The 16554-nt window shown below is 36.4% G+C and overlaps 1 protein-coding gene across 2 annotated transcripts in view; it reads right to left on the bottom strand.

Annotated features, from left to right (window-relative positions):
• LOC131046214 (putative RNA methyltransferase At5g10620) overlaps positions 1–14775 on the bottom strand; it is a 40276-nt gene extending 25501 nt beyond the window's left edge. Inside the window, exons 1-2 of one of the 2 annotated variants that reach the window (XM_057979899.2) lie at positions 14511–14775; positions 14371–14405 (exon numbers count right to left, since the gene is read on the bottom strand). In XM_057979899.2, the coding sequence (XP_057835882.2) occupies positions 14371–14405; positions 14511–14604 (129 nt within the window). In that variant the 5' untranslated portion in view covers positions 14605–14775. The remainder of the gene's footprint in view (positions 1–14370; positions 14406–14510) is intronic. The other variant, XM_057979900.2, reaches the window with a different exon arrangement.
• Between the last annotated feature and the right edge of the window lie 1779 nt (positions 14776–16554).

The raw sequence follows: 16554 nt of genomic DNA, 5'->3' as shown, positions 1-16554 counted from the left end.
AAGTTTATTAATTAAAAACGATGGCAAATTAATTAATTATTATAGAGCGCTTGGTATTTTATTGTTTTATGAAGGTCGGCCTTTCTTATTTATTAAAAAATCGTTTATAATTGCTTTATTTTTACAAAAGTCGGCCTAAATAATGATGAGAGGAAAGCACTTATAAAGGAGGGTGGTGAAGATCATTATTTTCACATTGTTATTTTATCATCTCAAGTGCGATTTAAGGAAGACAAAGAGGTGCGAATTATATTCAAAAGGGGTGCGAACTTGAAAATTCTATTGGTGCGAACATGTCAAAGGCTTGAAGATCACGTCAAAAACTTGAAAGGTGGCGAAATTGCTATTTTGAAGGGAGATCACGTTGAAGACCATCTTATTTCAAATTTTGCCTAGGCGAATTCCTTTATTTTTAGAGTTAAGCTCTCAAGTAAGGTATGGCAAGATCTCTTGTTTTAATTTCGAATTTTGATCATCATTGCCTTAATTTTGAATTTTGAAAATTTGTTTTCCCTTAGCTCAGTCGTTTTTAGGAAATGATTAATAAAGGACTTATCATTAAGTTTCCTAAAATTTGCTCTCTAATTTATGTTATGTATTGCAAAATCATGTTACTAATTTTGAAATGTTGTGTAGGCATCAAATGGAGATCTCTTCAAGGAAAATCAAGCCGGATCAAGGACGGTCTTCGCCAGGACGGTCTTCGCCAAGACAGGGGTGACCTCTTTCAATCCAGCGTTCCAAGGCGAGGTACATCATCATCCTGCACATCAAGGACACAAGGAGTTAGAACAAGAGTTAATTAAAGATAGCTTCTCAACAACATCAAATTGAATATCTAGCAAGCTACAAGTGTCAGATGAGGTGGCATCCCAGTCATCACTCCTCCAGTCAGTGTGGTCCACCTCAGCATGTCCAGATTCAATGTACCTAACTCATGGAAGGTGGCACAAATTCCGATGTACCTACCCCAGCTATCCATTGGTGGAATTTTCTAGAGAGGACATGTGTCCAAGCAATACAATTTTATCATTGGTCAAGCATTAAATGTTATGTAATGGTTGTAACAAACCCTAATTAGGGTTTTCATTGTTGAATCTTGGCCATTGATCTTGAATTGATCTAAGCCATCAAATTGTATTGTGGGCACTATATAAGCCCAGGCATTTCATTTGTAAAGGCGAACTTAGCAATAGATTAGCAATAGCTAGAGAGTTAGGAGATAGTTGGAATAGTTAGAAGATAGAAATAGAATAGCAATTAGAGTAGAATAGGAGGACAAGGCAAGAAATTGTTGCCATTGATTGTAAACAAACTCCATTTTCATTGAAGTAATGGTGAAGTGTGTCGTTTCTTGCAATTTGCATGGTTTCTTGTTGAGTCTTCAATCCTAGATGGTAGATGATTAAATGAATGGAGGAAATGTGATTGATTGATGGTGGAATTCGTATATCCATACTACTAGCAGTTTGTTGATTGCAGACTTGCCTTGTGTAGTCAACTAGAATCATTCAGCCTAAGCTCAATTTCAATTTGTCGCTTCTTCATTGACATGCATCAACTTGATGGTGTCTATGCCTGCGGTGATGATTTGAACATCATAAAGCTTCCCTTAGAAGATCGCACTAGCCTTGTGGAGATGGTCCATTGATGTCAAAACAAGACCTAGTTAGAGTCTCATCAAAGATCAATCATTGCTCTTACATTCTTAGTATTAGGATTAGATCCTCTCTTCGCCCCATCCTTTTTCATTTTTTCAAATCTAAGTTAGTCAGAGCCTGTGTTCCAGCAAAGCATATCGGAAGTTCAATCATCAAATGTAAGTCCCCTTGTGATTCCAGCAAATCACATCACACCACGAAGAGCTTATCCACACGTAGAGACCCTACCAAAAGAACATTGGAGTCATCCTAACTGATCCTTGATGCGAATCTTCAGCAGTTAGAGACTTTATTCAAGAGAGGATAAGATGCCTTTGGGTATTTTATTCTGTGTATGATGGTGTACAAAATACACGTCAACATGTAGGCACAACAAAGTGTTTCAATCATCAACTAGGAGATCATTTGGGAAAAGTTCATCAGCTTGTGCATTATTTTCTTTCTTTGCATTTGAGGCTTGTGCAAATAGTATATGCCCATCTTCAACAGATGTTGCAATTAGACTTCTTGTCCAAATCTTGGTTGGAGGCGCAACGAAGTGGTTTCACCATCTTGCCATAGGTTCAATCACCAACTAGGAGATCATTTGGGAAAAGATCTCATGTTTCAAAACAATTGAAGATTGCCAGATACTATTTGCACAAGTCTCAAATGCAAAAAGAGAAAATAATGAGCCCATAAAGGAATTTGTTGTGTAATTCAATCACCTTGTTAGCAAAATCAGTGCCACGTTGAAGCATTTTCTAGAGATCCTAATGAGTTGTTTCATTAATGGAATCAATCTTTTTGTCAAGACCTTGGTTGGAGGCACAACAAAGTGGTTTCAACATCTTGCCACAGGTTTGATCACTACATGGGAGATCATGTGGGAAAAGTTCTCATCATGTTTCAAACTAGTTGAAGATAGCCACATACTATTTTCACAAGCCTCAAATGCAAAGAAAGAAAATAATGAGCCCATAAGGGAATTAGTTGTGCAATTCAAACACCTTATTAGCAAAATCAATGCTAGATTGAGGCATTCTTTTAAGATTCACATGAGTTATTTCATTAATACAAGAGGTTGTGTTCATGATCAAAACCGGTGGAATTGATGAACTAGAAGAAGCTCAAGAATGAGTGGATGCGCTACAAGACAACAAGATTACCACTGGCAAAATTAGAAAAGACTCAATTAGACTCATGATTCAAAGTCTCATTGATACACTTTTGCAAATATGAAGAGATAGCTTCGGCAAAACGGTCTAGCTCAATGTACCAAGGGCATCTTCATTGAAATGTTGGTCCTTCCAACAAAAATGATAGATTCAAACTACCTCCACCTACAAGGCTTTTTCTATTGAAAATTCACCTACAAGGCTTTCTCTAGAGGCACCACATGAATATTTTTTGTTTTTTCCATGAGCTAGGAGAGCACAATGCTAGACATTGTCCAGAAACGCATTGCATGTTGCACCTAATGACCTTTTATGGTTCAAATCATCAAAGAATTTCAAGTAACCTTCAACATCTTCATGATGAGCCTGATGGTGACTTTGTATTAGGATATTTTCAATTTGAACCCATTTGTGCTTAAAACATGAATACTTTGCATGGCCAAGTGCTTACTGACTACACCTACTCACAGAGTAAAGAGCCAAGAAAGGGCATGGAGCATAAAAGAGGTAAGTACAAGAAGAAAATACGTGGGAGGATCCACAAATAGTGCCCTATCCTCAAGAACCCACCTTTGTATTTTCAACAACAAATCATAAAGAGGAGCTAGATTTTTTGTCTACCTCACATGCCTTGCTCAAATTCTATGATGAAGGACTATTGATCAAAGGAAAGCAAATTTCCATGTTGCACATAGAAGGAAGTTGAACTACAAAAGCATATCATACATTCTCTAAGGAGGACAAGATCTCACATGTGTCTCTCGAGCAAAGTGATGATTCAACTTTTTGCACTGAGCAAGAAGGCATCCACTATGCCATGAAGGAAGAGTTGTCAAATGAATTATTCTTTACATTCCAAGGCTGGTTTGAAGAACTTACAGAGGACAAGGTCAAGGAAAGACCACAATTAGATAAAAATGGGATCTTCTAATTGAAAGATAATACAACTTCAAAACCACTCTTCCAATCAGGGTTGAATATTGAGGATTCATTACCAAATCTTGACATTTTCCTACAACACCTTCAGAGAGGCTCATTAATAGAAGACACAATAAATTTCCTTTTGAAGTACAATTCATCCTCAACGTCATCTTCAATAGCTCCTCTGGGTATCAATGGAGTTACAAGTATTAAAAATTCAACAAGTATCAACAACTCTATGTCAGAACAAACTACTATAGAAAAAGGGTTGCTAACAAAAGAAGAAAACAAACTATTGGGGGATCACATTCCCACTTTAACATTTGTGTCACCAAATAGTAGCTACACTATAAGAGATGATCAATTTAATTGTCTTCTCCCTTTTCTTGATGGATTCTTTGAAAAATATTGTCATGACGAGTCTAATAAGTCCTATTCACCAAAGTTTCACAATCATCATTTAAGGGGGATGTGCATTCGAGGAGGACGTGTAAAGTATGTTGCCAAAGATTGAATTTTTTCTTTGGTTCACTTTGATGATGATCCAATACTAGAATAATGTACAAACCTAGAGGGTTTAATAGACCAAGATATAATAAGCATATGTGATGAAATTAAGGGATGCATGCACAAGGTTCACAACCAACACTCATTGTCAACTTGGAGAATCAAAAACAAGAGATTGAGATCTTTCTTCAACAACTCTTGTTGTTCCCAAAGGACAATGTTTTATTCAAGGTAATGAAGAGACAAAGTATGAGGTGATCATCATTCCCAAAGATGTGCTACCACTAGAGGACTTTGCAAGATATCTTTATATATCTCAAAATCTTCCAATCAAAAGTAGCTCAAAACAACGAATATCCTCCATTTACTAGCACATTGTTATTCCTTATGTTCGGGAAGCATAAAGAATTATAAAAGAAAATGATTAGGGATTTTACACTAGTCTCAAGTCCCCGAGACTCATTTAGCCTAGCTCACCTTAGGACTTGTAGAGTATGGGCAAGTCTAGGCGAGTCCTATAGCTATGGTAAATACCATAAAACATGCACTGAAGCTCGATTTACTTCCCTAATTTCTAGGGGAAATCAAATCTAGACTATTGATCATCGCTCCTCAATAGAATTGTGAATCAATTGGCTAAGATCGCTGCATAGGAAACCTGCACAACATTTGAGATCATAGGGGTCTAGGCTAAAATCATATTTTATGCAAAAGAAAGGCTTTGCCATCCTAGATTAACCACTTCTAGCTAGTTTCATTTTATAGGGGAGGGGAATGAGATCAGATTTCTCTCTGCAAGTCCTGCTTTGTCATTAAACCTTTGCAATCAGCTGAGACCTTCGTTCCATGGCAACTAATGCCCTTTGTCTCCCTAAATCTCATCATGTAAAAAAACTACCAGAGAAAACCCCAAATGCCCCTACTTTTGTATTAGATTGCCTGAAAGTATCACCTTTCCATTACAATTTTTGAAATTTGGACTTAAATCAACAACCTATATCAACTTCAAACCAAGCCCACATGATAAATAGTTGTTATGAGCTTCAATGAGATCAACAAGTAGGTAAATAAAACTTGTCAAAGAGCAAATCCTGCTCACAACCAATGAAAAACAAACACGTGGCTTCCTTTATTTTATATCACTTATGTGCCATGAAAAATACGAGCCCCATTAAGTAGACACATCAAGCCCACCATAAACGTACCACCTAGAGACATGCGACCTCTCATTCACCTATGCACTTGTGGACCCTTTTAGATATCCATTGATTAGTCCCCTAAACCAATAGAAAACATTTGTGTCAACCACTTGTATGATATGCATAAATGCAATCCAAATGGACTCGATGCTTTGAGAAGAAAATGAGTGAATGTATATTAGACAAAGCGTAGACAACACCATGGTGCCTACCACTAGCCATGTAGCAAAATATACTTGGTCCACATACTTTAGACCCATACAAGTTGTCAAGATCAATCATCCTAGACCAATGAGAAAACTCCACATATGCCACATGTACTTTAAAATGACCATCCTTGCCTTACTACTATAGTAAAACACCACACATCTTATTGAAGTTCAAACAACTAGTAATCACAAATAGCAAGAGCTATGACATAAGCCAAGGATAGAACCCTTTCACATAGCACATGCAGACACATACATTAGCCCTAATTTCATACATCTTGGATCAATTTGTTAAGCACACTGATATATTGAGAGGGGGAAGTGAATCAGTATATGTCGATTTCAAATTGATTGAACATTAATTACCATCAATAACTTCTTCAAGCATCACAACTATCCTCAAAATCAAATTATCATTAGTAGCATTTACTAATCTTTCCTTACTTATTAAGCAACTTATCAAACAATGAACATAAGCACGCATCCACACAACTGAACACCAGATTTACATGGAAACTTGGAAGGGAAAAACTATGTTGAGAATAGCTACTTGGATCTACTGCCCAAATCCAACCTCACAAGAATATAATAAGGAATTTACAATATGAAGTAGGCACCAACCTACCGGAGACATGTTGATGTGTATTTTGTACACGACCAAACACAGAATAAAATACCCAGAGGTATCTTATCCTCTCTTGAATAAAGTCTCCGAATGCTGAAGATGTCGCGAAAAGGATCAATCAGGATGACTTCAAGGTTCTTTTTTGTAGGATCTCTACTTGTGGATTAGCACCAGTGGTCGTTGTGTTTGAATGTTTCTTCAAGGGGCCTTACGTACTTTCAAAGAAAGCTTGTCCGTGTTACTTCCTTTCAAATGAGGGAACAGGATTTTCCTGATGCTGATAGATTTTCAAAAATATCAAAAGATAAGGGTTTCAAGGAAGAGATACTTAAACTAATCCTAAGGATGACTCAATGAAGGCTAGACTTGATAAGATCCTACCAATTTCAGTATCGCCAAGAGATTACAACTCTATTGGAATTGATGTGATCTTCTAAGGGGATTCAATAACTTTCAAATCATCAAGGATATAGATACTATCAAGGAGATACATATCAATACTTCTAATGATGATTGAATTCTTAATCAATCTCAATGTTTCCAGTTGACCACACAAGGCGTTCTTACAATCAGTAAAAAGCTAGTGGTTTGGAATGTAAATCTTATCAAAGATCAAGCACAACACTTCGTCCTTCAAACTTAGAACTTAAATGCTATTTCAACTGAAAGTGATTCAAGAAGATAAACAATCATGAAGATAGCCACAAGTATTGCAATAAAACACCATAACTTCAATATTTTATTGATCTCATAGCTAAATGGACAACAATTGTTCAAAATTCTTTCTTCACCACTCAATCTTGCTACAAACAATGACTAATTTCTCTCCAACTTTCTAACTTTCTAAACTTCTAAACTCTTTTTCTAACCCCTTAAAATGAAATGATTGAGGGCATATATAGCATCCTCAAATACAATGAACGGCTTGGATCAATTCGAGATCAATGGCCAAGATTTTACAATGAAACCCTAATTAGGGTTTGTTACAACAAACTTAATTCTGACCAATGAAATAATTGCATTATTTGGACACATGTCTTCTCTGGAATATTCGACCAATGGATAGCCGGGGTAGGTACATCGAAGTTTGTGCCATCTTTAATGAGTCAGGTGCATTGAATCTAAACATGCTGAGGTGGACCAACCCGACTGGAGGAGTGATGACTGGGATGCCACCTTGTCTAACACTTGGTTGATGCTCAATTTGGTGATGCTTTCCTTCAAATGCTGGATTGGAAGATAGATGGAGAAGGTCGTCCTTAATGAAACTGGACTGGAGGAGATCGTCCTTGTCCTGGCTTGATCTTGTTTGATGAGAGTCTGCCAAGTAGTTGATCCTCCAGCTTTGGGGTCGTCATTCGATGCCTACACAAAAGATTAAAGTTAGTCTTTGAGTATAAGATCTTAAAGCATAGGATCTAAGACCTTTCAAGGGATTAATTTAGACATCAATTTGAAAATGACATGATAAATCCAAGAATTATAAACTTTCAAATTAATTATGAGCTTGAAATCAGATTTTACAAGACTTGAATTTTAAAAGATTGCTATGAAATCAAAATAAGTCTTGAATAAGAGCTTCAAAAAAAAAAAATTGATTCTTCATATCTTTTCTTTGAATGCTTAACTATCAACTTTGGAAAAATGAAGAAAGAAGATCAGATTTTGTTGGATAAGGACTGAATTTCTGTTCTCCCTTTTGATGAATTATGCCTCAATCAACCTTCAAAGAACTTCGCTTTCCACCAGCCTCCAAACACTTAGCAAATCCTGGAAATTAGCCTCCAACTTGATAAAAATTCGCTCCTCTAATCTGCTCCTCAAATTCGCATAAGAAGGAATGAATGAATGATTTGCATTTTGTTCACGATACACCTCCCTTATATAGGGCGCTCACCCTAATTATCCTTGAGGCCGACTTAGGTATTTAGCAATAAAATAAAATAAAATCCCTTTAGAAGGAGGCCGACTTGCTTGTAAAAGCAAAGAAATGAATTTGAGCGCTCACCTTTATTTTTTAAGTTTTAAAATTAATTTCAAGGCTTCCAAGGTGAATTTTTATCTATTTTAAGGCTTGAAAATTAATTAATTCAATTATAAAGGCCTTAAATTATGCAAACTGGACTTAGCTTCCCCAAATGTCTTAAATTTGGCAAATTTAGTAAAAATTGAGGAATATTGAGGTTTGATCAAGGCTTAATGAAGCTTCTTTCCTCCTTAGGCATTTGAAATATCCAAGATGATGAAGGTCTAAATCACTTCAAGACTTGTTTGAACCTCACATCCAGGCTTGCTCACTTCATAAATTGAAATTTTCACAACCTATATTTGCAAATTTCCATGTCTTTGTCTTCACAATCTTGCAATTTGTCCTTGACTCAATCTAACAAGGTTGAATGATAGGCTTTTTGATGATTTCGCCCTGGACCCTTTGGAAGGGTCAGGAGCGATTTTTCCAATTAGGTCCTGAATACCTTGTTTTCTTGACTCCAAAATCTTCCGGAAGGTGAGCTCATGTTTGACCTAACAAAGTCTTGCATTCCAAATTTTAGCATTTCTCATGAGCGAATTAGATGAAAATGTGATTTTCGCCCTGGACCCTTTGGAAGGGTCAGGAGCAATTTTTACTTTTTAGGTCAAAATTCACCTTAGTTTGATCATTAACCTGCTCCAAGGTAATCTCCAGGGTCTATTCATCTCAATCACTGAGTTGGCTTATCAATTTTTGAAGGAAATATTGTTCTTTTGGGAATTTCGCTTTGGACCCTTTGGAAGGGTCAGGAGCGAAATTCTCTCCTGAGCTCAAAATTCTCATTTTTTGAAGGCCTAAATTTCTTCAAGGCATTCCAAATGGCTTCTTTTACTGTAGTCCAGGCCTAGTTTTACTTGAATTTTGGAGGAAAAGGTGTCTTTGATGTTTTTCGCCCTAGACCCTTTAGAAGGGTCAGGAGCGATTTTCCTTGCTTAGGCTTACTCCTCCATCATTCTGACTTCAATCCACCCCTCAAGGCTAGGCAATGGTCTTCTTCATTCACTCCACCCAAGCTTGGTTTGTTCCTGCAAGGCAAAATAGGGGATTTTGAGATTTTCGCCCTGGACCTTTTGGAAGGGTCAAGAGCGAAAATCCTTCTCTGACCTAGAATCATCATTTTTTTTGAAACAAACATCCACTCAAAGGTGGTCTCAAGGGCCTTTTCTACCTTGGTCTAGTCTTGTCTTAGCACAAACTTGAAAGGAACATGTTGGTTTTAGGATTTTCGCTCTAGACCCTTTAGAAGGGTCAGGAGCGAAAATCAGGTTTTTAGGGCAATTTTCAAACCCTTTCATCTTCAAATTACTTCCAAGGCATAGAACATCTTGCCTCACTCCTCTCCAAGTCATGAAAAGCAAAATCTTGTCTTAAATTTGCAAGAAAAAAGGAGAATTTGGAAATTTCACTCTGGACCCTTTGGAAGGGTCAGGAGCGAAATTTTCATTTGTCTTCAAAACTTGCATTTTTAGCAATCCAAATACCTTCTCACACCCTTGTCTAAGCTTAGTTTTGCCCAAAATTTGAAAGAAAGAATAGTTTTTAGGATTTTCGCTCTGGACCCTTTGGAAGGGTCAGGAGTGAAATTCACTATTTGGCTCAATTCCTTCACTTTTCAATGATTTCTTAGCACTTCAAGTCACTCCCAGGGGCAATTCCCTCTTGATTTTACCTCATCCCATACTTGTCCTAGCAAAACTTGATAGCCAAAAGGAGTTTTGAGAAAATTCGCTCTGGACCCTTTGGAAGGGTCAGGAGCGAAATTCTCAATCTTGACCAAAAATCTTCATTTTTTTACCTTGAAACTTCTTTGCTAGGTGGGATTTCATCTTTATTGTCTTAGGAACAAGGTTTCATGTCCAAGAAAGGCTAAAAAAATAGGTTTACAAGGAATTTCGCTCTGGACCCTTTGGAAGGGTCAGGAGCGAAATTCTCTTTCCTGGCCAGATCCTTCGTTTTCACAATTTTTAAACATGCCCAAGGGTTTCAATATGCTCATTCTTCCTTTCATCATGTCTTGGACACCTCAATTTGACCAAACAAAGCCAAAAATGCCTCCTATAGAGATTTTCGCTCTAGACCCTTTGGAAGGGTCAGGAGCGAAATTCACTATTTAGGCTTATTCCACCATCATTTCAGGTTGAATTCACCTCTCAAAGGAAGAAGACACTACTCCTCTCTCATCCATGCCAAAAACTTGACCTTCTTCACTGCACAATAAGAGCTTTTGGGAATTTCGCTCTGGACCCTCTGGAAGGGTCAGGAGCGAAATTTCCCTTCTTGTCCAAAATTCTTCATTTTGCACGCTTCCAAATCTTCAAAGGTATCAAATAATGTCCAATCTTCATTCCAAGAGACCCTGCACATCAAAACTTAGCCAAAGTTAGGAAGAAATAAGCTCTAATAAGATTTTCGCTCTGGACCCTCTGGAAGGTTCAGGAGCGAAATCTCCATTCCAAGCCAAATTGCTCAGTTTTCAAGTTTCAAACCACCTCACAAGGCAAAGTTAGGTCTTTTCCAAGCTAGGAACAAGATTGCAAATCTATCCACGGCAAGAAATAGGGTTTAGGATGAAATTCACTCTGGACCCTTTGGAAGGGTCAGGAGCGAAATTCTCCTTCAGATATCATCTTGCTCTTCAAATATCAATCAAGTCCCTCTCCAGGCAAGAACATATCAATCTACCCTCAAACATGCCCTAGGAAGCATCATTCAGTCAAAAATGAGAAGAAAAAAGAGGTTTACAATGATTTTCGCCCTGGACCCTTTGGAAGGGTCAGGAGCGAAATTGACATTTTCAGGCTAGATGTTACCTTGATTCGCTTCATCCTCCATCAAACTTGATCAAACCAACTCCTTTTCTTCATTGGCTCTGCTCAACTGACTTAGACAGGGAAACAAATAGGACTCTGACAAGAAAACCCTCAAATCTAGTCCTGACCTGACTTGAGGCCTATTCACCCTATTCCTTGATCAAGCCAACTTGACTCCCCTGAAAGGCATGCTTCATTATGGCAATCTTGAGGTTTCAGGCAGACGACTAACAACTCCCCAAAATTAGGCTAGACTCAGCTTGAAAGAAACCCTAAAACGAACTTCCAAGATTATCCCTAATCTAGCCAGCCCAGGCAAACCACTCGCTCACTCAAAAAACCTAAAAAGCAAAGAGAAAAACAAGCAAAAGGAAAGCAAAACCTAAAGCAAAAAGAGGGGGTCCCCATTCTAATGGGCCGATGTGTGAAATGGTCACAATAAGACGCCAATCCCCAATTACATTTGCAGGCACCAACCTACAAGAGGCACCGATCCCCTAATCCAAGATCTAAGCACCAACTCAATATGTGAGACACAAATCTCATACAGAATATAAGAGATATGAAATGCGAACCTTCAAGGCTGAATACTTAGCTTCTTCCTGACTTGATCAACTTCAAAATTTCCTCATAATATGCTTAAATGAAACCACACAAAATGATGAGTTGCTACTCATACAACATCACCCACATACTTGCACATCAATTAGACCTTTTAAATATACATATCAATAGTCACTCTAGGAGTGAACCTAGATCAACTATATATATTTATTACAATTATAATTATGTTCACAAGTCGGCCTAGAACATGAGTAGACTATCCGCAAGTCGGCCACAAGAATAAACCTCAAACATGTAATAGGCTAGGTCTCCAAGAGGAAGGACACATTATGCATTACCCAACATACACTCCATTGGTCCCAATGAACATCAACATGCTACCTCCGATTGGTGCACATTACAATCCTCCAGCACATCCATTCAGAACATTAGCAAAGTCAGCCAACAAACACAGTGTGTTAACACTCTATCACTTCTAACTTTTTGTCTGTTGAAGCTCAACCTCTAAAACTCTAGAATATGATACTTCAAATGTATTGTTACTTAACTTCCAACCACAAGCCAAACACATAACTATGGCAAAATGTGAAGCCAAACACATAACTATAGCAAAATGTGAAGCCAAACACCATAACAATGCAAATGAGTGCACACATTGTTTCTAAGCAGAAAACCTCAAAGACATACCACAAATACTTCCAAACAACATTACATGTGATAGGCAAACAAGAACTACTAAAACCAGAGCATAATGATAACATTAAGAGAGCTATCAAACATAACTTGTCACAATCCTTCTAGAACTCGAATGCTCAAACATGTCATGTCAGAAGCAACTAAAATTGTTGTAGCTACCAGACACATGAGATCACATACAATTATAATTGATTCTCACTGGTCGGTTGACTCCTTTGACATCAATGAAATTACAATGTAAAACACAATTATCATTCAAAGGGCTGCAAAAACAAAGCCAAAAGCCAAAAAAAGGGAAAACATAAATGTTAAGTAGGAGGTATTTTCCACAGTAAGTCAAACTATGATATTGCTATTAGGGTTCAACTGTGTAGCTTTTGAGTCAAACTCATTGACCCATGTTTCATGAGTAGTGGTTCACAAGAACCCATCTCTCATGAAAATGAATGGTCCACTTGGCACTCATTGCATATAGGTGATGCTCACAAGGGTGAAGCATTGGGCCTTCCCGAGAGGTCACCCATCCCAGTACTACTCCAACTCAAGCGCGCTTAACCATGGAGTTCCCTCCAAGGTTAAACCCACTTAGCTTGCAACCCCATTTGCAAAACCTTCAGCAATTGTTGTGCCTTATGAACCATTCATTATAGAGCCCCTTTAGCTCATCAATTGATAAGTAGGAGGTATTTTCCGCAGTAAGTCAAACTATGATATTGCTATTAGGGTTCAACTATGTAACTTTTGAGTCAAACTCATTGACCCATGTTTCATGAGTAGTGGTTCACAAGAAGCCATCTCTCATGAGAATGAATGGTCCACTTAGCACTCATTGCATCTAGGTGATGCTCACAGGGGTGAAGCATTGGGCCTTCCCGAGAGGTCACCCATCCCAGTACTACTCCAACTCAAGTGCGCTTAACCACGGAGTTCCCTCCAAGGTTAAACCCACTTAGCTTGCAACCCCATTTGCAAAAACTTCAGCAAGTGTTGTATTAGGACCTCATAATAAATAATTTGTAGTGTTTTTATTTTATTTTTCTAAAAAACTGTCTAGTAAACTTTTTAACATGACCTCTTCTCCACACTTCACTGGTGTTTATCAATTTCAGTTTATGTATTTCAGAGGACAGCTATAGAATCCTTACTTACCTCATGCTACTTAAGCATAATAAATAATTTGTAATGTTTTTAAAACATATTAAAAATAAATAAATAAATATGCCTAGTAAACTTTTAATCTGACCTCATCCCCACACTTCACTTGATAAAACCTGACGAAGGTACAAGGCATGTGAGCACAATGGCCCAGCAGGGATTTGAACCTTGGTGGCCACTTCACCAACAAAGTGTTTTAACTGCGACACTTGACATAATGTTCTTGTTATCATATAAATGTGTATTAATTTTTTTTTCCTACTTAAATGTGCAATCATATAGCACATTTTTGGAGATAAAAATTGAAGGGAAATGTGCAGCCATGTCATTTTTGGTAAAGTGGTGGCTGAATAATTCCAACTCTCCTATTCACCTACAGATAGAATACTAGTTCTTAAACTGTTACTGCTCCATTATTTTAAGAGAAAATTTTATATAAACAGAAAAATTCTTAGAAATAATAACAATCTTAAAAAATTAGAATCATTGCGTTAAAAAATTTAACTCAGCAGTTGCATAGAACCCTACTGTTAATCTATCTCAAAAAACAACAAATTAATATTATATTATTACTCATTTGCTCCACTATCTGATTTGGTCTTCGTTATTTAAGGGAAACAAAGCGTATCAATCAACATCTCCTAAATTACACAGCTAAATTTTAACCATAAAGAATTCTACATTTCCAAAGTAAATTCCCAATTTCCATCACGACAATTAAATATTTTTAAAAAATAAAATAAAATAAAATCCCAAAACTCCTACCTGGTTAAATTTTATAAGGAAAATGCATGAACAGTGATTTTTTAAAGTAAAATTAAGATGAAAAATTACCACAGACCGAGCAAGATATTTCGAATTCGCCTCTCCTGTAAGCGATGAATTGGTGGAAAGTCGGTATATTTAGAAGAAAATTGCAGTGGTCTAAAAAAATCAAAACTTTTATAGCGGGAAAAAATAGCATCAAGATTTACCTTTTAGCAGATCTTTTGAGTAACCAGACTTTCTTTTTGCAGCCAACGGATTTATTGCTGCTGATATTGATTTTGTGGTAAGGCAAAACTCCATGTTTCGAAGTGAATCAGGGCTATAGGCACCCTTTAGACCCTAAATCCGTATATATTACCCATATTATTTGTGTGACTGGAAGTTCATTGGAGAGAGGTGCATTCCCTCCTTTACCCTCATGTGTTTCACTTAGTTTTCTGTTAAAAATGTTTGTAATGTTCAATTTCTCTTATTTTGTTTCTCACTAGTTTTAAAATGTAAATAGAAAATGGTATCAAATATTATTTTTACATGCATTTCTGTGTTTTGGATTTTTTTTATTAGAATTTTGTTTTTTAATTGGAAATTATTTATTTGTTTTCAAATATTACGATCATTATTCTTAACTAGTATGTCAAATACTTTGAATTGAGGACTAAGAATCTTGTATACAACAAGGACAATCCTTAAGTCATTAGTATATCTTTAGAAATCAAGGATCAAATCTTTGGAACAAATCAAATCAAAGCATTAGAATCTTGTTTGCATTGATCTAATACTCACACCGCCACATACTATAATTTGGTTTATCATTAAAGCATCTTGTATTTTGTATGGTGTCTTCCCATCTTCTTTATCAATAACAAATCTTAACTAATATCAATAAATTTGAAAGTATTCCCCTCTATCTATATTCAATCCCTAAAAGAACTTCCAACATCACTAAGATTTAAACACAAGTAAAGGTGAAAAAAAGTTTTAGAACTCAATAACAACTAAAAAAAATCTACATCGCGAGGTTTAATCATGCTTAGAGAACCAAACTATGCATTACTTTATGAACAATCATAACGAACTTTCTAGAAAAATCTATAATAATGTAGATAATATTTATTCAATTGTAGAAATTAGATATTGTAGTCACATAAATCTATCCACTTAATTAAATAAATATTTAATATTTATTTGATTATTTAACCATCAATAAACAGTTAATTAAATTAATATTTAGTTAATTCATCTTCAACCTCTTCTTCTATTAATTAAATAAATTATTCAATTTATTTAAATTAATTCATTAAGCCACACTCTAAATCAATTAAATGAATAAAAAACATTTAGTTAATTTAACCCTCTTTCCTCTTTTAAATAAATAATAAAACATTTATTTAAATCCCTAAACTACCCCCCACTTGCATTCTCCTACAAATGCAAGTTGCACCTATTTTGTTGAAATAATGAATTTTATTTTAATTAAAATCTTATTTTCTTTCACCCACCAAACCCACTAGACTCTTCTAACCCATTCTAAAATCTTCTGACCCATTTTCTAGATTCTTCTAAACCATTCCTAATTAGCCTAAACCCATCCCCTAATTATTGTCACATTCCTAAGCAACTTGAAGTCACTTCTCAAAGCATCCCAAGTCTTTGAAAAGCATTAAATATTTTATGTCTCCATCAAGTTAACCCCTAAAGTCTTCCAACCCATTAATGGTTCTTATATAATCATTTATGGCTCTTACATGACCATTAATGGTTAAACTCAACTCACCCACATGGTTAGAGACTTTCCCTCTAACTCAACCCTCATTTAACTCATGGGTCTCTTCAAGCATTCATTGTTTTGACCATGGTTATCCCCACTAACCGTTGCACAAGAGTTTGTCCATTGGATAAAAGCATTATTCATTAGATAAAGGCTTTATTCATTCAACTCAAGTCTAACCTTACCTTCCAAACTAACCTTCGTGTCATCTCAAGCATTTAATGCTTCTTCCCTCTCCTCTCAAGCCATCTCATGATGACATTTGTCATCCTGGGATTGGGTTGAAAGCCCTCACATGGATCATGAACCCATCAATCCTGACCCTTGTTAAGATTACTCAAACTCAACCATCCATTGCCCTGTTTTTCTTATAAATAGAGCCCATTTCCTTCATATCCAGTCCAGAAATCTTGTATGCATCAAACTTATAGTTATTTTGAGAGAGCATTTTAGAAGCATTTGTTTTGTTATTTTGGCTAAAA

The sequence above is a fragment of the Cryptomeria japonica genome, chromosome 2 (assembly GCF_030272615.1).
Source record: "Cryptomeria japonica chromosome 2, Sugi_1.0, whole genome shotgun sequence".
In the NCBI taxonomy this organism is placed as follows: domain Eukaryota; kingdom Viridiplantae; phylum Streptophyta; class Pinopsida; order Cupressales; family Cupressaceae; genus Cryptomeria; species Cryptomeria japonica.
The sequence above is the reverse complement of the archived record's forward strand: the minus strand, read 5'-3'. Positions and strand labels throughout refer to the sequence as shown.